This window comes from Festucalex cinctus, chromosome 10 (assembly GCF_051991245.1).
Source record: "Festucalex cinctus isolate MCC-2025b chromosome 10, RoL_Fcin_1.0, whole genome shotgun sequence".
Classification (NCBI taxonomy): Eukaryota; Metazoa; Chordata; class Actinopteri; order Syngnathiformes; family Syngnathidae; genus Festucalex; species Festucalex cinctus.
In genome coordinates, this window is record NC_135420.1 from 14,493,653 (window position 1) to 14,519,024 (window position 25,372).

Sequence of the window (25,372 nt, forward strand, 5' to 3'; positions counted from 1 at the left end):
GGAGGTGAAGGGGAAAACCCTTTGCTCCTGAGAAGGAACACCTGCGCCAGTGACTGAGTGTTTGCCTTTGGGAGCGAGGGAGGAAGGCTCGTGAGTGACCGTGCGAAGTGTGCACGAGGGGTCATACGTGAGGCGAACGTAAACTCGACTTTTCCGCTATGGGGTGGGATTGAAACACGCTGATCCACCTCCACCCACGCAGCTCCGACTCCCGTCTCCCCGCTCCCACAGTTTTGGCTGGCTGGCCGACAAGCCGAGCTGCCGGCCGGCCCCGATGGCGCTGGGCCTGCTTTTTGGAGTCTATTGTGGGCGCGGGGCCCGGCGCGGAGGCAGCCAGTCAGTCCGTCAGGCGGGTGCGGTGGACGGCAGAGGGGTTGATGCGTGTGTCAGAGAGGCGCTCTCCCACATTCCCCTGGCGGCTGGCAGCAGGCCGGGCCTTGCGGAGGGGGGGTTCGCCTCTTTCTCACGACCTCTCAGGTTCCTACGCTCATCTGGGAGCTATTCATTTCCTGCCAGAAAACAGCCTTCCTCTGCAACTGCAGGAGAAGGGAGGGAGTGGGGAGGGGATGGGGGGCTTGTCTTCGAAATAAGTCCAGGGCTTGGTACAGCAAGCCCAGGGCTTAAATCATAAAGCTCTCGCTTGTCTGGGCCGCAATCAAAGACAGCCCCAGTGACGGGCCAATAGAGAGAGGGAGCCTAACCATGTGAGAGGGAGAGAGAGAAAGAGAGAGAGAGAGAGAGAGAGGACCATATGGTAGCACTTAGCAGCCAAAGAGGAAGCAGAGGAGTTCCCCCCCTCTCCCTTTGCTCCCCGCACGCACGCGGAGTGTGGGAAAAGTTAATGGACACGCATGGCGGCTAACCCCCCGGTCGTGTTGTGACATGTGTGCGGTCAGTGCGGCAGCTCGGCCACTGCGCCGGGTAATTGGAGAGGCTCGTAAAGCTGTTCTGCGGGGACGGGAAGGAATCATGAAGATGTTGAGAGAGGCGAGTGGGAGGGCTCAGCAGCTGGGTGTTGTCCGGGTCACACCACGTGCCTCCCAGACGTCCTGCGTCCAGCTGTGGCCTCGGGGCTCATGGGGCAGGAAGCCCGACACTGCGTTTGAGCACAGCTGGACCGCAGTGGGAACGGGTTTGAATATGTGTGTGCGTACACAGCAAAATCAGCAGTATTCATTTGATACCTATTGAGTTGCATTTAACACTGCAAAAGTGTCTGTATTGGTACACATAGTAAATATAGTTAAAACAACAATTTTGAAGTGTTAAATTTCTTTCACTGTGATGGAATTTGAAAAAATCTGATGGTTGAAATTTAAAGGGAGCGGTGTAAATACTGTCTTTCCACAGAAATGTCCCGCTGTTTACAAAACAAACACAAAATGGCAAAATACAGGCTGGGGGGGGGGTGGGGGCTTAGGACAAAATCACCACCAGAAATGAAGACAAGCCCTGATCTGTAAATAGAGAAATTGTTTTTTTGTTTAAACCCTGTATTTAAAAAGTGCCTTTTCCAGAGTCGAACCGGCAGACTGGGCCTTTAAAGTGTAAATGTTAACAATTCCACCAATGTGCCATAACACATCCAATAAATGGCCCAACAATTCTCAAGCATATGACAATGTGTTATACAATATGACAATGCGGTACAATACATGTTTTTCCATTTATCAGCGTTTCCCAGTGACAAGTGGGGAGGAGGAAAATGACGCTGAGTCATCTCTCTCAACCTGGAGAAGTGCAGGTGTGAAGGCGGAGCTTAATTAGACCTCTGCGGAGCTAATCTATCACTATGGTGATCAACTCTGTAAAATAACACTTACTCTAGACACAATTTAACTCTGAAAATGTAAAAATTACACTTCAGGATTTAAAATCAACTCCCAAAAAGTTAAACTTGAAATTTTAACTCTCAAATTTTTGCTGTTATGTGTGTCAATGTTTGTATGGAGATGCTCACACTCACAGGAGGCACAAGACACCAGCGCATACATATGGCTACAATCAAACATGTGATGCATGGCCCCCCGCATAAAGGTGTGATGGAAATTCAAAATGATGGCACTTATCCACACTTTGTGCCGTTTAGCGCGTTGATAATTGCTAACACCTGCACGTGCACACACAAACAAGCTTCAAAGAAGAAGGGCCACACTGGGGATTGCCGGAGGGGGCACGCACACCTGGGCAATGCAGAGCGCTACCACATGGCTGGATGTTAAACATGAAACTTCCTGGCATCATACAGCAGCCACAGCTCTGATTCAATACGCGGCGCACGATGTCAGGATGCTGTCAGCCACATGAAGGCTGAAGAATGCCTCTCTAATAGGATAGCCATAGTAACAGAATGCTTCCGTCTGCCTTCACATTTGGGTGGATTACAGTGGAACGGCCCAAAAGTGGTACAATTTGGCATTCAGCACCGAGGTCAGATTTTCGCCACTTTATTCTTTTAGCTCAATTCCACTCACACACAGAGACAAAAGTATAGGGACACATCCGACCTACAGAAAGTGAACGTGTCAGAAACTTTACTATAGCCCTCTCAGTCATCTCTTGGCAGACATTTTAAAGCAGGGGTGACCAAACTTTTTCATTTAAAAAATGGAAGGATGACATTTTTAACACAATGAAATCAAGCAAGCAATTATATATTGCTTATATATTCAAATTCTTTTGGAAAACTGCTACATAACAGATTTCTGTTAAAGGTGATCAAGTAAATTTTCAAGAGTTTGGGGTGGCCGATGCCGGTAGCTTGTATTGTATTGGTGATTATAAGTATGTTTTCGACACCACCTTTTTTTTTTTTTTTTTTTTCTTTTCAACAAACCTTGCGTCAAATATCATTTTTAGTATATTCCACGGACCACTGAAAAATAGATGTGTGGCCGCAAATGGCCCCCAGGCCGTAGTTTGGACACCACTGACCTAGATCTTTCTGAGTCCTACAAACTTTTTATGATTGTGGACCACCACAAAGGTGTTTGTTTGGGTTCTTCCACATCAAACTCACCCAAGAATGCCTTTGTGGACTTTACTTTGAGAACTTGCTGGAGCAAAAAAGAAAGCACCTTCCCTAAAATTTTCACACAAAGGTGAGAAATAATGAGTTGAAGCCCATCTCATGATAGACAAATTGATTAAAATGACTTTTCTCCATATAGTCTATCAAGTGGGGACAGATTTGAAGTCTTGGATGACGAAAAAAAAAAAAATCCACATATAGCGTCAATGATATACTATTAGCTAATACATCTCCATCAACATGAAATAAAAATAATGTCATCTTACCATGACTGCAAAATGTTTTCATATAAATTCAGATAGGACAAGACTTCACATGTAGGTCACCAGCCAGAAAAGCACATTGAGACAAGCAATCACCCTCATTCACACTTTTATGTACAGTCTTCAGATCAGTTAACCTATAGTGCGTCTTCTTTTATGGACTGTGGGAGGAAGTCAGAACACACGAAGAAAACCCACACAAGTACAGGAAGAACATAAAATGTCCACACTGACTGGCCAGAGCCTAGATTCAACCCTGAATCTCACAACTGTGAGGATGATATGCTAACCACTAGTCCACCGTGTAACCATTTACCCCTCCCAGCTTTTATTGTGGAAAGATTTTTTTTAAATAGCCTGGCCTCAATTATACAATTAATAAACCTCCATCAACGTGTTGAAAATGAACATGAAATGAAAATAATGTTATCTGACCATGACAGCGAAATGTTGTCTTATCAAGACACTTGCCAAGATTTGAGCATTTTCATTAAGTGTTCTTTAGCCACTTAAAATCCATCCATTTTCGACAGCACAGTCCTCATTAGTGTTTTAGGTGAGAGGCAGAGTACAATTTACTGATCGCTAAATAATTGAAGGTAACATTCATTCATATTTAGCATATATGGTACTAGGTACAATTTAGTCTTCAATGAACCTATACATGCGTTTTTAGAACGTGGGAGTGACGAGAGCATGCAGATTCGAACCTTGAACCTCAGAATTGTGCGGCAGATGTGTTAACCACTAAAACCAGAGAGAGAGGGAGCGAACACATTTCTACAGAGACACTTGAAGCTCTCACCAAGACAATCAACAAACCAGGATGCAATGCGCATTTACGCTGCTAGATGGCGCACGTGACCACTGGAAGACACATCAGGTGTCAAACTGGCTCATACTCAAAAGCCTGACTGATCTTTTAATACTTCCAAACACGTTTCTTATTTGGATGTTTAATTAAGTTGGTGTGGATTTGTGTCAGCTTGCGTTTGGTTCTTAAGTAAAACGTCACTTCGTGAGGATTTTGTGCAAAATATTAGCACTAAGTTATTATTCAATATTGTCTGCAGTTGTAAATGTGTAAAAGTATTTGACCAAAACTAGCATTTCCATCAGTTCTAAAGTAGAAAGAAAAATCAACTTCAAAACATGTGTCCATGAAGTAACAAATTTATTTGTCTTCCAAAACGAAGAACGGCATAAGCGCATTAAACATCTTTGGCTTCAAAAAAGTAGGAAAAACAACCGTATATATAGTTTTTTGTTTTCAAAATGCAGTGAACGGACTTCCACAATACAAATCTCATTTCAATATGAACTTTACTCGCTTTGTTATCTGTACAAATATAGTGCATACTCTTTTTCCATTTGATTAAAAAAAAAATTCTAACATGGAGCAACAAAAGAGAAGAACTAATAAGTGTCATTTGAGAGTCTTTACGCTCCTCGGCTGTGTTCACCAGGGTCGCCACACCGAGTCCGTGTTTCCTGAAGGAGCTCCGGGAGAGACAGCAGCCGGTACCGGAACCGGCGTACCGGGGCTGTTGGCGTACACGGGAATGACGGGACCGTTGGGGGCGAACGCCGCGTTGGGTATGAGGAAGGCAAACTGTCCGTCCGTGGCAGGCACAATCTGGAAGCCGCCGTACACTTTGGTGGCGTCCGAGCTGGGTAAAGTGGCCGGAGAGGGGGCTCCCTTACACGGCACGCCGCTCATGGGCAGCACCTGCGGGGAGGACCCGGGGATTTGCACCATGGGCTGGCCGAACGAGGGGTGAGTGGGCCCGGCCGCGGAGGGGATCTGGTGCTGGCTGGGGTAGTTCATGGCGTTGATCTGCGTCATGCAGCTGGCGAGGTGGCCGAGCAGCCGCGTTCGCACCTCCGTGTTGACGCCCTCGCAGGTGGACAGAAAGCGGGTGACTTCGTTCATGCACTCGCTGAAACCGGCACGATACTTTCCCAACACGGTGGGGTCGGAGTTGAGAGCCGCTGCACAGAAAGACGGCGGCGATTAATTTAAACTCCGGGTGCATTTTTTTTTTTTTTTTTAACCATCCATCCGCCTTGGAAACGAAACTCACCGGTCATTTGAGCTCTCTGGAGGTTCCGGAGATGTTTCACTGTCATCTCCAGGATGTCTGCTTTCTCCAGCTTGGAGTGTCTGGAGCTCTGCAGAGGAGAAGCGCACACACAGTTAGGATCCAGTCGCCCATTTCTGTCAGCTTTTTTTTTTAAATTTATTTATTCCCAAGTCGACTTCAGGAGCGATAACTTACATCTTTCTTGAGCGCATCCAAGATGAGAGTTTTCAGCTGGCCCAAACTCTCGTTGATTCGGGCTCTTCTCCGCTTCTCCATAATTGGCTTGGAAGACTTTTGGAAATAACGAATGAGGTGTTAATAAACGTCAAAGCGTTAAAGTGTTTCAGTATGGTTCATGTCATATAACTCACCTTTCTGTGTTCGGAGGCTGTTTTGGGTTTATCGGGGGTCGAGTTCATGCTTGCCGGGGTGGCAGCGACCGGAGAAGAGGACGATTTTTCCATCATGTCGGCAGGCATCTTAATGGCAAAATCAATTATCCCTCAAAATGCAGCAAAATACGATCCAGAAGAAGTGGTGGAAACAGTCCCGCGTCAGTGCACCAAGTTAGAATCCGAGAGGGCGACGTGCCGCTGGAAGTGTGAGTCTGTGTGTGTCGGCGCGTCTGCGTGTGGCGTGTATTTATATCTTGCCCCGCACGCGAACGGCTCGTGTGAAACTTCCCAAACTTTCTTTCCCACACTAACTTCCCACCAATCAGGACGAGGCGCACGCGGCCCGAGGGAGGACGGCTCGTGGTCGGCGCCCTCCCATTGGCTGCGTGGCGGCCCGCAGCTGGCGGCCAATGGCGCGCCGCCCGGGCTGAGGGCGCAGCCGGGAAACTGCCTTCCAGTCTTCAATCATCACACGGCGGGCACCCGCACCGGGAGCAGGCGCGAGCGGCGAGGCACCCTTTCGCTCCCGGAGCGGCAAGATAAACAATTACGGCACACGTACGCGAACGCACCCACGCTGCGTGTTACTTGCAGCTTGACTTTAGAAAAGACGCCGACACGCTCAACTAAACTTGCACATTTCATTTGTTTATCAAGGGATGAGATATTTTAATGTAGGTCTACTTAAAAAAAAAAAAAAACACACATTGAAAAGTTGTCATTTGTCTACAAACGCAACACAGCCAAACCATTAAAATGGCAACCACCTTATTTGTCAACACACTGAAAAGTTGTCATTTGTCCAACTAACCAAACGCAACAGCCAAACCATTAAAATGGAAACCATCTTATTTGTCAACACATTGAAAAGTTGTCATTTGTCCAACTAACCAAACGCAACACAGCCAAACCATTTAAAATGGCAACAATCGTATTTGTCAACATATTGAAAAGATGTATTTTGTCTAATTCATTTAAACGCAACACGACCGAAGTGAAACGTCTATCGACAGTGCAATAAAAATTATACAAAAAAAGTAAATTCATTATGACTGTTCGCTTCGTTTTCTCAACTTTTTGTGAACATAAAAGGTTGTTTGTTCATTTGCAAACACAACTCGACCATTGAAACCTAATTTTAGAATACAAATTCCCGTGTCTGTTCTATCTATCCATCCATCCATCCATGGATGTAGAAAAGTAAGAAGAAAAGATCGAAGGCTCCCAGGATCCAGAGACTGGTGACCCCTCGTGTGCTGCAGCACAAACGCCGCCGCATTTCCCTCAAGAGGAAGCGCACTCTGAAGAACATGCATCCATGTTTTAATTCAAGCACATATCACGTGCTACCATATTGGGATAAGGCTACATTATAAATAAAATCAAAAGCCAATTTGCTAAGAACGTAGGTGTCTGTTTGATAGTCGTGATAGTCTTTTTTTTTTTTTCCTCCCATGTGAGAACATGACAACACGGAAGGAAGACAAACAAATAAGGACCTCCTAAAAATTAAAAGAATCCTTCTATAGGTGCAGAACACTTGCAGTCAGCAGGTCTGCACAAGGACCGTCTTTATTCCTGATCTGGAATATGTCATGTTTTGGTTTGGTGGGGGTGGGTTTTTGTTGTCTTTTGGTCGTTTGTCATGTGTTCCTTGTTTCTTCCCTTGTCCCGTTATGTCAAACCACGTCCACCTGAGTGTTTCTCCCCTTCCCAGTGTATCCACCAATCAGCTTCCCCTGCCACTTGTGTCTTACCCAGCTGTGTCTAGTCATTGTCATTAGCCTGTGTGTATTTAGTCCCCTGTTTTCCGTTCGGTTCTTGTGGAGTCATAGTATCTGTAGTATCTGTTGTGCCTGTTGTTGTCCCTGTGTTCCATGCCATGTCATGCCTTGTGTTTGTTTTTTGATCTTGTTAATTTTTTCATAGTACCTTGTTTATAGTTTTTGTTAATTAAATCCCCTTTTTTACCTGCATCCCTGCCTTGCCCGGTTTTTTGTTGCCTCCTGCATTTGGGTCCTGCCACCAACACCCCACTTCCGTGACAGAATGACTCCACCAGAACTGGACCCAGCAGGGGCAATGGCGGAATTAGAGACCTGGCAGAGGCTTGAAGACATCGCCCGAGTCATTGCAGAAATAAAAGAGTTGATGGCTTTGGACCGTGGCGACTGGAGTGATGGGTCGGACTGGCCTCAGAACCCCGAACCTCGTCTGCTGCAGCCTCTCGCCCCTGAACCTCGTCTGCTGCAGCCTCTCGCTCCGGAACCTCGTCTGCTGCCGCCGCAGCCCCTGGCTGCTTCGCCTGTGCCGCTGCCGCCGCAGCCCCCGGCCGCTTCGCCTGTGCCGCTGCCGCCGCAGCCCCCGGCCGCTTCGCCTGTGCCGCTGCCGCCGCAGCCCCCGGCCGCTTCGCCTGTGCCGCTGCCGCCGCAGCCCCCGGCCGCTTCGCCTGTGCCGCTGCCGCCGCAGCCACCGGCCGCTTCGCCTGTGCCGCTGCAGCCCCCGGCCGCTTCGCCTGTGCCGCTGCCGCCGCAGCCCCCGGCCGCTTCGCCTGTGCCGCTGCCGCCGCAGCCCCCGGCCGCTTCGCCTGTGCCGCTGCCGCCGCAGCCCCCGGCCGCTTCGCCTGTGCCGCTGCCGCCGCAGCCCCCGGCCGCTTCGCCTGTGCCGCTGCCGCCGCAGCCCCCGGCCGCTTCGCCTGTGCCGCTGCCGCCGCAGCCCCCGGCCGCTTCGCCTGTGCCGCTGCCGCCGCAGCCCCCGGCCGCTTCGCCTGTGCCGCTGCCGCCTCAGCCCCCGGCCGCTTCGCCTGTGCCGCTGCCGCCTCAGCCCCCGGCCGCTTCGCCTGTGCCGCTGCCGCCGCAGCCCCCGGCCGCTTCGCCTGTGCCGCTGCCGCCGCAGCCCCCGGCCGCTTCGCCTGTGCCGCTGCCGCCGCAGCCCCCGGCCGCTTCGCCTGTGCCGCTGCCGCCGCAGCCCCTGGCCGCTTCGCCTGTGCCGCTGCCGCCGCAGCCCCTGGCCACTTCGCCTGTGCCGCTGCCGCCGCAGCCCCTGGCCGCTTCGCCTGTGCCGCTGCCGCCGCAGCCCCTGGCCGCTTCGCCTGGGCCGCTACCTCCTGTTCCTCGTCAGGCGGCGCATGGATTGCGGCCGCCACCTCGTGTTCCTCGTCAGGCGGCGCATGGATTGCGGCCGCCACCTCGTGTTCCTCGTCAGGCGGCGCATGGATTGCGGCCGCCACCTCTTGTTCCTCGTCAGGCGGCGCATGGATTGCGGCCGCCACCTCTTGTTCCTCGTCAGGCGGCGCATGGATTGCGGCCGCCACCTCTTGTTCCTCGTCAGGCGGCGCATGGATTGCGGCCGCCACCGCCTGCACCAGTTCCGGCGGCGCCCGGCCAGCGGCCGCCATCGCCTGCACCTTTTCCGGCGGCGCTCGGCCAGCGGCCGCCATCGCCTGCACCAGTTCCGGCGGCGCCCGGCCAGCGGCCGCCTCCTGCTCCTCATCTGGCGGCGAACACCCCGCCGCCACCTCTGCTCCTTGTCGGGCGTCGAGGACGCCCTCCTGACTGGTCCCGCTGGGACTCTCTTGTCGGGCGTCGAGGACGCCCTCCGGAACTGCTTTTTGTCTGGGACGGATGGGTGGGCCGTGTGCCCTCCTCCGTGCCCCCTTCCGCCCGCCCTTGTTTTTGGACTTTTTGTGTTGGACGTCTGGGAGCCGTCCCTTGAGGGGGGGGTTATGTCATGTTTTGGTTTGGTGGGGGTGGGTTTTTGTTGTCTTTTGGTCGTTTGTCATGTGTTCCTTGTTTCTTCCCTTGTCCCGTTATGTCAAACCACGTCCACCTGAGTGTTTCTCCCCTTCCCAGTGTATCCACCAATCAGCTTCCCCTGCCACTTGTGTCTTACCCAGCTGTGTCTAGTCATTGTCATTAGCCTGTGTGTATTTAGTCCCCTGTTTTCCGTTCGGTTCTTGTGGAGTCATAGTATCTGTAGTATCTGTTGTGCCTGTTGTTGTCCCTGTGTTCCATGCCATGTCATGCCTTGTGTTTGTTTTTTGATCTTGTTAATTTTTTCATAGTACCTTGTTTATAGTTTTTGTTAATTAAATCCCCTTTTTTACCTGCATCCCTGCCTTGCCCGGTTTTTTGTTGCCTCCTGCATTTGGGTCCTGCCACCAACACCCCACTCCCGTGACAGAATCAAATCCAAGTGTGCTAGCCTGTACAGATGTTTGTCATTTAATCACGCGTGGAGTCGTGTATGTGGAGCACGTGCCAGGCTGTTTTTACGAGCACGGTTAGTGGAGATTTGGCCGCCGGGCCGTAGACGAGGGGAGGAAGGGAGGTGAGGTGAGGTGGGGGAGACCGCGAGGAGGGGAGAGGTGAGAGAGGGTGTGGGGTGCGTGGCTGAGGCAGCAGCGGCGGCGGGCGGCGGGCGGCGGGCGGCGGCGTCGGCTGCGGTGGTTTACATTAGAGGGGAAGGTAAATAGCAGCTGCTGTTTTAAAAGCCTGGGAAAACCACGCCTCCCGAGCGAGCTGGACCCGGGCTTCCTTATCGGAATGCGAGCCAGAGCAAGCAGAGAGATTTGTTGCTCGCAGATGCCGCCTTCCTCCCCGCCTGTGGCCAGCACACAGCCACCCGTCAAGGCAGGCTTAATAATTCCGTTTGCTTATCTTTATAGCGGCTGAGCCTAGAAGAATCGCTCTGCTTTTCACAGGGTGACTTCGTGTACTTTTGTCTCCAAACGCCGTAGATTATAATCTCCACTGAAATGAAAACGACCGAAAACACGGTTCTCCCCACTCCCTTCCTCAGCACACCTCCACCATTCGCCGCAGAGACCGCGACACGTGGCGCGCAGGCGACTGGGGGGAAGCCGCGCCTCTCGCCGGCTTGCCGCCTCCGTACGCGGGGCGTAGCCGACGGCCGGCCCGCCGCCGCGCGGATTTGATCGGCAGGCGCACACGGCTGCGACTGCATGCGTAGGGGAGGGGGAGAGACAAATGACAGCATCGCCCCTGCACTAACATTTTACACAGCTAATAGGGTGAATTATCACCGTTTGTTCTGCCACCGCAAACATTAAGGAGGAAAAAATCATTCCAGACTTTTGAAGCCAGAAATCTGTCCAATTCTTTTTGAGGGATGAAATGAATACAAGTAGCGTAAATCTGAATTGAAGATGTGATTTTAACATGTTCACCCAAAAATACATCATTACCCCGGGTTTACACCGGTTGCGGTTGCGGTGCGGCTGCGGTGCGGTGCGTCTTGACTGCGTGCTCCGGACGGGTCAATTTTTTGGCCAATCCGCACAGCTGCGGTCCGGCAGCTCCGTCGCCGACCACTTCCCGCCGTGTCTCGCGTGACCACGCGGTCATGTGGCATTTAAAACAACGACAAACACACAGAAAGTCTGTGCTCAACAGAGAAGCAGAAAGAGAGGTGGGCTTTTTTTTATTTTGTGGTTTTCCACCTCCAATATAAACCTCTCCTCGTCCATGTTCTCTGGTGTCTAAACCGTGAATGAGCGAGGTACCTCGCACGTTAACTCCAGGCCCGTCTACGCCCACATCACGTTTTGCTAGCATGCTTGCGAAATAATAGCTGGCGAGTGTTTTATCTTGAAAGGTAACCGGAAATTTATTTTGAAACTGCGTTGGTCTTCCTGTCCCGCTGGATGTGTTTTGTGCTAGCTTGCCATTTGCCGGAGGCCTACCGCTGCGGCGTCCGGCAAAAATAGAAAATAGGTCTATCCTGGCCTGCACGCCGCAGCTGAGACGCAGTCGACACGCAACGCACCCGCAAGCGGTGTAAACTGCACCATTCGAATGAATGGAATCTAATTGCTTGCGTCGCCGGAACGCACCGCAACCGCGCCGCAACCGGTGTAAACCCGGGATTATTCAGGCCCTGAAGATTGGAACCCAAGGGAATGTGTGAACACCCTGAATTTCAGTGTGTTCACACATTCCCTTGGGTTCCAATCTTCACCACCGTGGAGTTTCCTCTGGGTAGTCCAACTTCCTCCAACTGTTCAAACAGATGCAACTCATTGAAGTCATAGAATGTCAACCAATAGATGTGTATGTGAATGTTGCTTGTCATATGTTCCTGCTATAACGGCAATTTCAAACATTCACTTGGATAGGTTCCAACTCACCCGCGACCCCAATGATGACTATAAAAAAAGTGGTTGGATAGATGGACAAATGCAACTGATGGAACATGTTAATCAGATGTGTTCACTGTACTCAGTGTATATCATACAGATGTATACACCTATACATCTCCAGAAAAGGCAAACTGCCCATTAAGGTTTATAGTGAATTTCTATTTATCTTGGGGTTAAGTTTCAATGGTAGGTCAAAAATCAAAATACATGACGAATCAAATCAACTTTATTTATATAGCACTTTTCATAGATAAAAATGTAACTCAAAGTACTGTGCAATTAAAAGATCCAAGGTAAAAACAAATCCTGCCCCCTCACACATGCACACAACCTGAAGAACTATACTATAGTCAAAAAGGATTTGGTGGGGCACAGAGAAACCAAGTGAGGAAAAACACCCAAGGAGAGTGAGTCCATATAATTAAAAAAAAATATATATACCTCTGACATATTTTAAACATTAAAATACACTTCTATAAGTATTCACTGGTGTCTGTTCTCATTCTCTCAATGTAAAAATAATAATAATACTACAAATGGGACACTATTATATAAAATCACTTTCAGGGAACAGAAGGACTCTCAACTCACATACTTTTCCCGAAAAGAGGCAAAAGGTGCTTGCTTCAAGCTGTTTGAGGTTTACTATAAAACTGACACACAATAAAATCATTCATCCAAATGTTCAAACACATCATAAAATCCTCATCTAATGAATGTGTGCTAGCTTAATGCTAACATATGCAAAAAAAACCAAGATGGGATAACAGAAATGAGCATATAGTATAGATGTTTTTATTGTAAAAAATTTTCCAAGTAGCGATATTTTTACATACGGGGAAGAGAAACATATTTTAAGGCATACAACTCACCGGTGCATATACTTCGGCCGACAACGCTACGGAGGCGGTGCCGCAGTATATATATTTGTACACTGCTCTGTGGTAATGACTTGAGAGCCATAAGACAATCTCTGGCTCTTCTTGTTCTTAATTACAGCACACCTCTTCCAGTAGATCTCTGTGCTGCCTGCATGGATGTTAAATTAAATTAGGACTTGCAAAATCAAGTACTGCCTTCATTTTCTACTTGCAACTAATGATTAAGTGTAAAAAAAAAAATCTGTGGTCTCAGATGTCGTAAAAAATGTATTTTTTTTAAAAAAAGGCTACAGAAAACACCAGAAGTGACACGTGTCATACTGTACGTGTATGAATTGCTGCAAGTCTTATGTCCAGGTGTCCAAAACGGCTGTAAAACTGACATATCTTTCATGCCCAACAATGCTGCCTCTGTCAAACACATCATCAGCAGGTCTCATTGTTGGAGACTGCACACCTGCACAAAGGCCCCCAAAACAAATGAAGCCATGTGGATCAGACAGAGCGCGCGTTCTGAGACTCTCTGCCTGACCGACTTTCTCACGCTCATGTTGCAAAAAAGGTCTCTGGCGGTGAACTACGTCAGCCCGCCCCCTTCTGAGGTTTTTCAGGCCGCACCTGGCTGCTGTCTGTCCCCTCAAGTGTTACCTGTTACAACTAGAGGGCTTCTTCATCGTATAGAAACTGTGGGAAAAACACATGCCAGGAGAAGTCATCGGTCAACTGTGAGCAGGCTTTACAACAGGGTGTCAAACATATGGCCCGTGGGCCGGATCAGGCCCGCAAAGGGGTTTAATCCGGCTCACAAGATGAGTTTGTAAAGTAAAAAAAAATTGTAATGTCGGACCCATTAATCAGCCAGCCGCAATCAAATATATAAATTTGTAATTTCACCAGCAGTTCTCAGATGAGTAATGTAACTTGTACACGGAATTGCCCTGTGAGTCATTATTTTACACACAACTTAAAGTTATGGTTTGTTTAAAAAAAGTTTTTTTTTTGTTTTTTTTGTTTTAATCATAGACCAACAAAAATGTGTAATACGACACAAATTCAATTACTGGGAACACAAATACATATGACAACAACTGACATCCTTATAACTTCATTAACTGTGCCACGCAATGCATTCTGGGAACTATAGATATGCAAAACAGGTAGATTTAACACGTGCAGAACTCATACAGGCAAAATGTTGCCGCGTTTCATTTGCATTCATGTTATTTTTTTTTAAACAATACATTACAGTTAAACTGCGTAATTTAGGGCTGGCCCAAAAATCGAAAATAAATCCGCGTATAAGTGACGGTAATTGTTTTTAAGTTATGTACCATTATTTTACCGATTCGACCCACTTAGTAATATATTTTCCTTCATGCGGCCCCTGAGCTAATATGAGTTTGACACCCCTGCTTTACAACATCATGATTTTAAGGCCAATTAGTGAGTTTAAACAAAGAATAAATACATTTAAACAACTTTGTTTATTTATTGAAGATGCTGTTGGACCTCAGATTATTAATTTAATTAGTTCTCATAACGATATGGTGCAATTACGGGCAATAGTTCACATACTCATTTAACGAAAGCTCTCTGTATGTCAACAACGGAACGGCCTTATTTCCACATAACAAGATGTCTGCCAAATGGTTGCATGTGATTGGCTGAATGTGCAAAGCCAGATGTTCAGTGGCACTTCCGCTGAGATGAAGAAGCGATACCAGCAACATTCAGTGCCATTGACGGCTACAGACGTTAAAAATCAATTTTAACTTGCTGGAAGTCATTTAGTTAAAGAGATGCTAAAATCCAATAACATTTTTTTTTATGTAAATGAAATTGTTTTCAAAAGTTTTTATTGTGATTATTATTGTGAATTGTGAACTATTTTACTTTGTCATTGGATGGTTGAGGATGCAGAGGCGGAACTTCTACCTGAGAGCGCAAAAGCTTTCCGCTCACGTGACAACTAATAAGGTTAAAAATAGATTAGTTTTCAGGCTCAAACATACAGAATGGCAACACAGGACTACCCTGGAGTCGACAAGATTTTGTCTGCTGTAAGGTCTTGTTTTGTTTCCATTAATGACGCAATTGATCGATTACAGACACTCCGAGATTTAGCATAAAATGAAAAAAAAAAAAAAAAGCAGCGGATCCGATCTAGCCAATCAGACAGGTGAAAAGTGTTGAGGGGACAAGAAAAAGTTTGGTAACTTCACCAAATACTGTAGGTTTACCATCTAGAAGAGGATTACTGCAGCTATGTATGGCAAAGGAGATGGTCCGAAATGAAGTCGTATATCTCGATGCTAGCCAAAATCAGGATTGTTCAGCCTTGGCAGAAGTCTACACTGCTTAGTACTCTACCTGTGATCAAAACTCATCCCTCTTCAGCTTACCCTCAAACCCCTCACTTTCTTTTTATAATCCCCCTCCAATCATTTTTCCCCCCTCTTCCTTATTCCACAACTCCTGAGGTTACAATCTTTATAAGGTCCTCACAACCACGCACCTCCACACACTGCAATAACACAATTAGACAGCGGAATTGTGGGATGAGTGCGTGAGAAAGTGCGAGATAGTAGGCTCACAAAACAATTTGGCTCATCCTCGGCCGTGCATTGCTCATTCTTTAATGTGTAAACCATTAGTGACCAGGTTTCGCTGCCAAAAGGCGGCCCCGGTGCCACGACAGTAACACTGCTGCGTGACTTCACAGATTATTACACTAGCATTTAAGCCTCATTAAGGCTGGCAGGAGGAGCGGGCGGGAAGCGGCCAGACGGGCAGTGAATGAAAGCCAACCGTAGGGTGTCGTGCGGCTGCCATGGCCCAACTGAGGGAGGCACTGCGTTGACACCATCTGCCTTCACACAGTGGCTGATCCAGCACACTTGCGATCAGCATGTTCAAGAAGTCACCAGAGGTTCATTTCATATCCTATTCTTATGAGACCACCAGTCTGATAACAAACTGCCATTTAATGTTTAATTCTGTGAATAAGAAAATGCATCCCACTGTTGAAACTATTTGTAAGGAAAAAACAAAACAAAAACCCCAGCAACATATTTTTGACATTTACCACTAGATGTGGAAAAAGAAGTACCGGTACTTCCCTTCCAACATATTTAATGTCTAATGTTGAAAATGTATGTGATATAAAGGTTCTCGTTTAAAAAAATTGCTCATAACTTCAAACTAAAATCTTTCAGAATGCAGTCATACACTGACATTAGTGCCTTGGGAGGCTTTTATTTTGAAGTTGTGTCTGGCAGCGAGTCACTGTAGTGACGTCTCACTAACTGTTGCCACCAATGTTAACAACACGTTGTCGTCCTGAAATCATGTTCATTCACTAAATAGGGTGCTAATAAAACCTAATTACACTGACAATGTATTACACGGCCCTTGTTGGCAGTATTTAGTGGCGGCTCCGCTATTACCGGCTCTAGCATTAGCGGCTAGCTGTTAGCCACTAAGCAAGTAACACGATAAGAGTTGTCGAAGTACTCTACGGACTTTGATGCTCACAGTCTGACACAGTTGCCGTTACTACTTATCATTTTAAAACAAACCAGGCTTACTCAAAAGTGCTGTTTAAGTGGGCAAACACACTCCTGTGGTTCTGACATCACTTGGTCTGTTTGCCGAAAACTTCGCTGACTAATGATTTTATGAGAGGAAAACTGTGCTGCTAAGTACAGGAATTTAAATAAAAATGTTGATTATCTAAAAATGAAAATCAGATGGCTGTTCATTATTTTGAAAAACATAAATTTAAAGAGTGCTTAATTAGAACCTTAATTATTGGCATGGTAATGTTAAAGGCAGTTTTTAACCTGGATTTAAAAGCATTTAAACGTTTGAATCTTTAGACATTCATATAATTCACACTGACAATGAAAAAAGTTTAAATGGTTTTAGGCTATTTTGATGTGACTGATTCCAAAAACGGCATTTGTTTTTCTGAATTGGCTCTAATTTTTTAGATATTCAATATATTTGTTTAAAAAAAATGCTAAAAATATGTACATTTTGACAACTTTGAGGCTGTCTGTATCTGTCTTTTCAAGCAGGTCCATAAAGTAATCTTTCATTTTTGAGTGATGCAATATCATGGAAGGTGACAATCGTTATCCCAGAGAGCCTGCTATATGCAAATAATGTTTTATGTGTAAATCAAGCAAAATTTCAGAACATTAGGGCAATGTTAGCAGTAAACAACATACTTGTTTCACTTTTATTCAAGAACAAATGACACATTTTGTTGGTATACTTTACCAAAATAAATTAATTAATTGTTTTGTCAAAAATATCAGTATCTCTAAACTACAGCCAATTCAATGAAACGGTCATTTTCTGACTGTAGCCCAGAATTACGCATATCATGAAAACATATTTAGCACTTGGAAAAACAAAAATGGCCAGTGTAATACAGAATGCCAGCAAATCAGGGGATCATATTACTGTATACAAGTACAGAGTAAAAAAACAAAAAACAAAAAACAAAAAAAAAAACTTTTTAACTCATTTGCTCCCAAAAATTTATAAATAAGTTCTATTTTAAATATGTTCCAAAGATGTATTCACACGTTTTTTTCCCATTGTTTTGTTATGCTAGACTGCGATTGGCTGGAAACGAGTTCAGGGTGCTACCCGCCTACTCCCCAAAGCCAGCTGAGATAGGTTCCAGCACCCCCCGCGACCCTTGTGAGGAGTAAGAGGTCAACAAAATGGATGGATGGATGTTATGCTAGAGCATACAGAAGGGTTTGATGCAACCTCTGAACTAAGAGGACGGTTGAAACACTGATAATTATTACAAAAACGGCCAACCGGTGGCAGCAGAGTATAAGAGATCAACCAGGGCCATGTTGCAACAAGCTCATTTCCCCACAGTTTTAAACAGGTTTGTGAATAATGATGAAACTTAGCTATATTCTAATGCTAATTTCTGCAAAACGGAAACAGATAGAAATACTTATTTTTATTTTTATTTTTTTAATGATGAAAGGAGACTCTAATCTATTTTGGTAGGTTCCATGTTTTTATAGCAAGAGAACACAATATTCTGTGGACCTTGCAAAATCAGGCAAAATCCAGTAAAAGAGCTGGGAGCGAAGTGGGTTCAGTGAAAATGGCTGCAAGTGAATGAGTCAAGGGTGATTTTTTTTGGGTCGGGGGGCGGGGGGGATTATAAACGGGTGCCTAATATAAACAAGATTTTATGGAAAGACTTGTGTTGATCCCGCTATAGTATAACGTTGAGGGTCCACTGCATTCCATCTTAAATTCTGAAAGCTGTATAGAAAATAGCGCGTGCGTTGGTGTGCACCGACTGCTAACAGTGTGTATACACGTCCCATCACAACTTGATTGTGTGTTATTAGTAGGAGTGGAGTAGGACCTGTGCTCCGCCGCTGTTAGCGAGGCCAGCCAAGGCTCGGAGAGCAGGATGAAAGCAGCGACAAAGAGATAGACGAGAGGAGAACTGACAGATCCTCGGAGCAGCGAGAACAGAAGGATGGGGAGGAGGTTGGCGGGTGGGTACTGGATTGGAAGCTCTCCAGATACAGCTGCACACATCGCTTTACCTCTCCTCGTGCACACACAAGACAGAGGTGCCTGGAGCAGCCCGCCAGCAAGGAAAACAACAAGTAAAGTCAACGCGCCTCATGATAGCTTTCTTGCACAAAGTGAGATCAGCGAGGGTCACTGCAAGCCTGCAGTCAGTGGATCTGGGCTCCACTTGGCTGGCTAAAACACAGAAAAATGTTTTAAGGCCTGAGCGCTGGGCTGTAGGCCGGAGGCTCCCCAAGCGGCTGCCACTGATGTTTGTACTTCCTTGAGGGGTCTCCCTCTCTCCCCGCCGCTTTGTTTTCCTCGTGCTCGTCCCCCCACAACACCTCACTCTGCTCCCCTCCATCCACGTCACTCCTACGTCTCTTTTCCAGCTCCATCAGAAGCTCGCCTTTCCTCTGATGCCTCACGGAGGAGATGATTTGCATGTGTGGGGGAGGCAGCCTAACACTGGAGGTCAAGGGGGTCACGGTGAGTCAAAGCCAGCAGCGGTGGAGAGGAAGCGGTTGGGGAGAGGACCCACGAGCTGCTCTGTGCTTCGGATGCCTGAGGCTGGAGTACGCTGGGAATACGGCTGGAGCTGGTGCTGCAGGTAGGGGGGTGGGCGGGGCTTAGGGCCACTCATGCAAATTCAGGCTAACCACCGCTGCCAAACCTCAAAAAGACGAAAGGCTAACACTGGTGCATTCGTGACACTTTATCTGTAAATAACACTGAAATATATTTCTTCTCTCTCTCTCACACACACGCAAGGTCATGTAATTCTGAATATGGCAAAAATCTTCCAGAGTTCCGAGTTTGAATGACATCACTGAATAATTCAAGGAATTCAGTCCATGAGCATCAATTGATTAATAAAGAGTGAAAAAAAATGTGTTTCTAGTTCAAAATTCATATGATTCAGAACTTGTCTTGAACCTCGACCGTTCCAGTGGATTTATTTATTAAAATATTAATTATGGGTATAATATGGTGTTAGAATCTATAAGAGCTGCGATTGGTTGGCAACCAGTCCAGGGTGTCCCCTGCCTACTGCCCAGAGCCAGCTGAGATAGGCGCCAGCAGCCCCCGCGACCCTTGTGAGGAATAAGCGGTCAAGAAAATGGATGGATGGATGGAATCTATAAGAGCTTGTTTTAAATAATCCAGAGCTGTCAAATAATCGACAAATTAATCGATAATTATTTTAATAATTGAGTGATTTCTGTGGTTCTTCATGAAAGAAGACTGATTATCTTCTTTGTTACTTAAAATAAGACATTTGGAAACATCTGTTTTTACTTTAGAAAACAATGACCGAACAGGTAACATACGAAGTATGAAATAAACAACAACAATCACTGGTTAATAAACGATAATCAGGGGAATTTTTTAAATACACTTTAATGCAAAATTGAAATGGATCTGATTAGTTGATGTAGGAATAATTGTAAATATAAGTTATCAGTTACCATTTGCTGCAATGAAGAATGCTTTGCTTTGCTCCACACTCACATTCACATAAGCCTAGCTATATGTTATCTTAACAGAAGTTGACTCAAGAAGCTCACAAACCAGAACATTTAACACAGCAGAATGGTTAGAGCCAGTCTGCTGAGGTCTGTGCTATACAAATAAACTTGCCTTGCCTTGCCTTGCCTGTTTTCTGTTAAGAAATGATTGCAAACTTGACCACACGTACTCAGCAACCTTCCACTCACATGCACATACATAGACAAACAAGTACACTGTGTTCCAACTATGTTTTGCATTTGCATTATTAGGGTTGGAACACCTATGTAAGTTGGGGCGTGGAAACCAAATAAAAAGAGAGGATGAGGAGGGGATTTTTGTGCAGTAGTGAATTGTATCAGTCAGTTCCTCTCCTCTCTCCACGCGAGCCTTGAACTGAGCGTCTTCTCTCGTTTTTGTCGTGTTCAATAGATGTCAAACAGGTAACTCTGACAGTTGATTAATCGATTCAATAATCAATTGATTAATCAATTCGAAAAATATTCAATAGTGACAGCATTAAAATAAACCTTTGTCACATCTTAAAGCCTGTTCTCGGATTAGAAAAACAAACTAAAAAGAATCAGGCTATGCAGTTTTGTATTCAGTAACCAACAGGTCAGTGTGTATAACTCACACGCACACACTTGACAGCTTGATGCTATGAATCATTATCTCTAATAAGCCTCGTTTAGTGTAAACAAATACTCAAAGCATCAATGTAGATCTCTTCCCATACACTCACTGATGCCCCCAGCCCCCCCCCCCCACCCCCGCCCAAAGCCATTCATAATGCACACATTTGCATAAAGGTGATGAATTTGAATACAGGCCTGAAAACCTGAAGATGCAGCAGCATCAAAGCAATTCATACAGTGTATTCACCAAAAAGAGTGCAAGGCAAGTTGTGCAGGAGTTCCCTGAAGTACAAATACACCAAATGGCGTACAATTTGTTGAAAAATATGCTTAAACACTGAGAGATTTGAATTGTCATGTTTCATTATATATTACCTGGTTCTGTTTACAGTGCAGGCCTCGTGATATTTATGTTTTCTTTTGGTTGGTTGGTAGCTACTTTTTTTGTTTTGTTTTTTTGCTTAATTGGCCGGGTAGTACGCTCATTCAACCAGCCATGACACAGATTAATGTCAACAAATGACTCCCCTTTGCAGGTGTTCTGAATTTGAGTAAGTCCGTTTATGCTGCTGAAAGGAGCAGCAGTTTGTTTTTACATGACATTCATGCTTCACTTCATCCTTTTATGACAGTTTATGATAGAAAATGTAAAATGAGGCGCATCAGTGACGGTGCGTTTATTATCCCCTCATTCATCATAGAAGAGTGTTTAGTTTGGTTAACGGCTTTTAAAACTCTGAAAATGTACTTTAAACATTGCACATACCGTAGTGCTTTCACTATCGAATGTTTTTAGAATCGATTGATTATTGATTATTCAATCGATTAATCGACTAATTGGATTGATTTTAATTTAGCATTAAAGTGTATTGTAAAAGCATTTTTACCGCCTGATTATTGTTTATTAACCAGTGATTGATGTTTATTTCATACAACATACTGTATTTGTATAGTGATTATAAAAAAGGTGGATTGTACTGTTAGCGGTTTGGTCATTGTTTTCAAAAGTAAAAACATGTTTGCAAATGTCTTACTTTGATCAAACACCGAAGAGAATCAGTCTTCTTTCATAAAGGACTACAGAAATCAATTACTGTTGATATGTTGACATCAGAGGATTTGGACAATTTAAAAAAAAATAAAAAATGCTCCAAACGATTACTCAATTATTGTGGGAATGCCCCTCATTATTTTCCACACTTTTTTTCCGCGTAACAACTCTCACATAAGACTTCCAACTTACACTGTTGAAATTTCAACTAGCTTTAAAAATTAACGCCTACCGGGGTATATATCTGTAACTTACAGTATTTGCGCAATTTAACGTTTAATATCAACTTTTCCCCATTGATTTTCAATGGGACAGTCATTGAACTTTTTCTAAGTACACTTTCCACGTCCACTTCTATACATATAACTTATCATCATTACCAGGTGTCTGATACTGCTCGGTGGCACAGTTGGTAAAGTGCATTGTCCAGTAACCACAAGGTCATAATTTCACAATATATCTCTAAATTTACTTCATAAGCATTCCACATGCATTCAAATTTCAGCATTCAGCTATTAGCATTCAGCTTTCAGCATTCCCACGCAATTTCTCCAGAAATTGCACTTAATCTAGTTAAAATAGTTGTTTGTCGATTAATTTTGACAGCTATTCTATACAGTAAATAATGGTTTTCTGATGGAGGCATTTTGGGTTTAGGAACAAATTATCAACCAGTATCACGGAACAGATTCTGGGACCACTCTATACAAAAAAAGGAAAATCTTGGCTATTCGATAGAATTTAATTTTGACACCCTTTATGAATAAATCATCACATCAGCAGCATATAATTAGTCTTGAAAAGTGTCCTAAAGCAAGAAGTGGAAGTCTTCGTACCTCAAGAGCAGCTGTTTTGTACAACAACTGGCCCTGACCTCTGACCTCCCTGGAGGCAAGAATGCTAAAACACAAGTCAACATGGGAATCTGTGAAGTATGACTGTTATCACTGAAGTGTGATCCAACTAATTGCTGGTGCAATAATTCACAGTCGTCCTCCTGCGCTAAACTGGCGCAGGCAGTCTGCGAGGAAGCCCTGGGAGGCCCCGGAGCCTTTTTTTTTCTTCCTCCTACCTGGTCCAAGGCCAACCTTATCAGACGAGAGGGCCTGAGGATTACCCTCCCTCTGAGCATTAGCCTCTTTCCTGGAGATCTCTCCCTCCTCTCTTTCACCTCCAGCCCTCATCAAGCGCCCCCCCGATTGCGGCCCTCAGCACTCCACCTTTCCCGTGGGAGTTTGCAAAGCCAGGATAACCTTGAGACCTCAGCTGGTCGGCTGCCAGAAACATTAAAGAAATTCCCTCCTTCCCTCCTTTTGTCTTTCTATCCTCACCTCGCTGGTGCACCCCCATTCCACCACCCCTCAAGGCCTCCTCCTGATCACTGGGACATTACGATTTTTTTCCCCCTTGTTGCACTAGCCCCCTCCTCCTTTCAATTTTGGACCTTTTTTTTTGCCTTCTCAGCCTCCTCCAATTGTCACTAAGATTAGCCCTTTTTCTCTCTCTTTCCCTCCCTCATTTCCTTCTTTCTCGTCTTCGACAGAAGAGGGTGGGCGCTGGAGCAAAGTGAAAGCAGGGGCTGTTCACATGATCTCCAGCAAAGATGACTATTATTTGTCGAATGTCGAGCTGCCAATTTCAATTTCGCCTGCCCTGTTATCAGGCCCAAAATAGACGCCTTATTTGAAAAGTGGAAATCAAACTGTCCCGACGTTGACTGACGTTGATTTGCAAACTAACCGTTTCGGTGGCAGCCTGCACTTTGCCTGGCTTTTGTCTTCAGTCTCTCACACCCCTTCGTTTGCCCTCTCGCTATTCTCTCAAGTCGCTTTCACGGCTGTCATATTCCTTTAGCGCCGCAAAGGTCAAGTGCTGCTCACTGCCTGTGAGATCTGAGCCAGCTCAGGAATATCTGCTTTGTGGCAACAAAGCTCCTCGCTGCGAGCTCCCCTGCACCGCCACCAGCCGGCAGTAGCAGGAATGCGTTGATCCCCCCCACCCCCAGTAGTTAGCGCCCTCCTTTCATGCTTCCCCGAGTTGATCTGTTTTCAGCGTGCCGCGACGAGGGGCCCCCGTTTTGCTGCGGGATAGCAGCGGGGTTCAGCTCCCAATGTTTATGGTCACGAGTGACGATAAGTAATGGAGACGAGCAGGAGGTTGAGAGGAATGGATGGGAAGAACTTCAAAGCGTAGCGATGATTTACATCTTGTAAGTGGGAGAATATTTTTCGACCATATTATAGCGCACTGCGTTTGGACGTGCTTTATTTTGAGACCACATTTCAAAACTGAGGCTTTAATGTGGCCCTTAGGTTTTGACAAGGAAATCGAGATTGTCTGCACACAACCAGGATGGTGTTTGTAATCTTTTCCCATGACATAACTACACTGATGGAGCCACGAGGGACTGAGAAACAAATGCGCACATACACTCACACACCAGCATGACCTCATCAACAGGCCATTGTAGGTTTCACCTCGCTACACCCCCCCCCAACAAACTAGAGTCGGTTTAGTTTAGTCCTTGTCTCACCCTTCCCCTTCTCTGACAGCCACACCCATTTGAGACTCCATTGTTCGCCATCAGAGAGCGTCACCTTCCGACCAGGAGAAGCGTGCAGGTGTGTCCGCTAGTCAGTTTCACTCCTAGCCTCAACACAGACTACATTTACATGCCGTCAATACTCAGGTTCAGGTAAAATTCGGGTTTCTGAAACATTTAAGATAAGTCGTTTACATGCGTGAGCAGACAGAGTTACTCCCGTATGATCTAAACTGCAGTACACGGACGTCATTGTGCAAAAGAAATGTCATTTCCGCTTTTAAATTTCTATGGTCAATAAAACACATTATATTCATGTTTTCTTCTTTCTCCAAAAATGTGGTTCTATGCTGTGTTGCCATGTGTGTTTACCTCTGCTTGTGTATCTCCAGTATGTGTACACACTGCGGCATTTTCACCATGGAGATAGAAAACAACGCGAAAATGCCACAGCGAAATGGCAACGTAAGATGGCCGCCGTTCAGACCAACTTTTCTAATGAAGTACACGTTTATATGACCAAATATTCAGATTAGAAAATGGATAACCCCCGGATATTATTCGCATTTTTAAAAACCCAAATAAGAGCAATTTGTTTTTTTTTTGTTTTTGTTTTTTTTTTGTTTTTGTTTTTTTTTGCACATATTTACATGGCCTGACGAATATTGGCAATATTCGGGTTTTGAAAGGGTTATTGTATGGCCTGCATGTAAACGTAGCCAATACCCGGTTATTAAAGTCACGTGCATCAGTACAAGCCCCCAACCCCACCCCTTCAATTGAATTCCTATTAGATAAGAAGAAATGCAAATACATGCAAAGTGGGCTTAAGTTACGTTAACTGATTGCGCCAAGATTTACGTTTTTAAAGAGAACGTTCAAAGGTAGGGTTCATCATTGTTTATCATTCCCTGAACCAAGAATTGACAAAATATTAGTTATCAACTGTAGAATCACCTGGCTCTTTCAATTTAAAAACAATGATTCAATTAACCATTTATGTTCACCAGAACATAAATAGATTTACTGCACAAAAAGTTAACAAAACACTAGTGTTGTTCCGATACCATTTTTTGGCCCCCGATACCGATTCCGATATCAAGCTTTGAACCGATACCTAAGGTTTGTTTGTTTGTTTTTTTCTCAACATGAAAAAGCTGTCTTGCCATTGGTTCAGAGCATTCAAGGGCCAATAGCATAACTTAGATCGGCATGCAGTGAACATGTCACATTTCAGTGAATGTCATGCACGA

The 25,372-nt window shown here is 45.5% G+C and overlaps 1 protein-coding gene across 1 annotated transcript; it reads right to left on the reverse strand.

Annotated features, from left to right (window-relative positions):
• Positions 1 to 4,451: 4,451 nt before the first annotated feature.
• On the reverse strand, positions 4,452 to 6,203 carry her6 (hairy-related 6). The gene is made up of 4 exons (XM_077534140.1): positions 5,750 to 6,203; positions 5,574 to 5,669; positions 5,379 to 5,466; positions 4,452 to 5,286 (listed from the first exon to the last, which is right to left on the reverse strand). The coding sequence occupies exons 1-4, from the start codon at positions 5,855 to 5,857 to the stop codon at positions 4,754 to 4,756; spliced, it is 825 nt and encodes a 274-aa protein (XP_077390266.1). The 5' UTR covers positions 5,858 to 6,203; the 3' UTR covers positions 4,452 to 4,753.
• Positions 6,204 to 25,372: the final 19,169 nt, after the last annotated feature.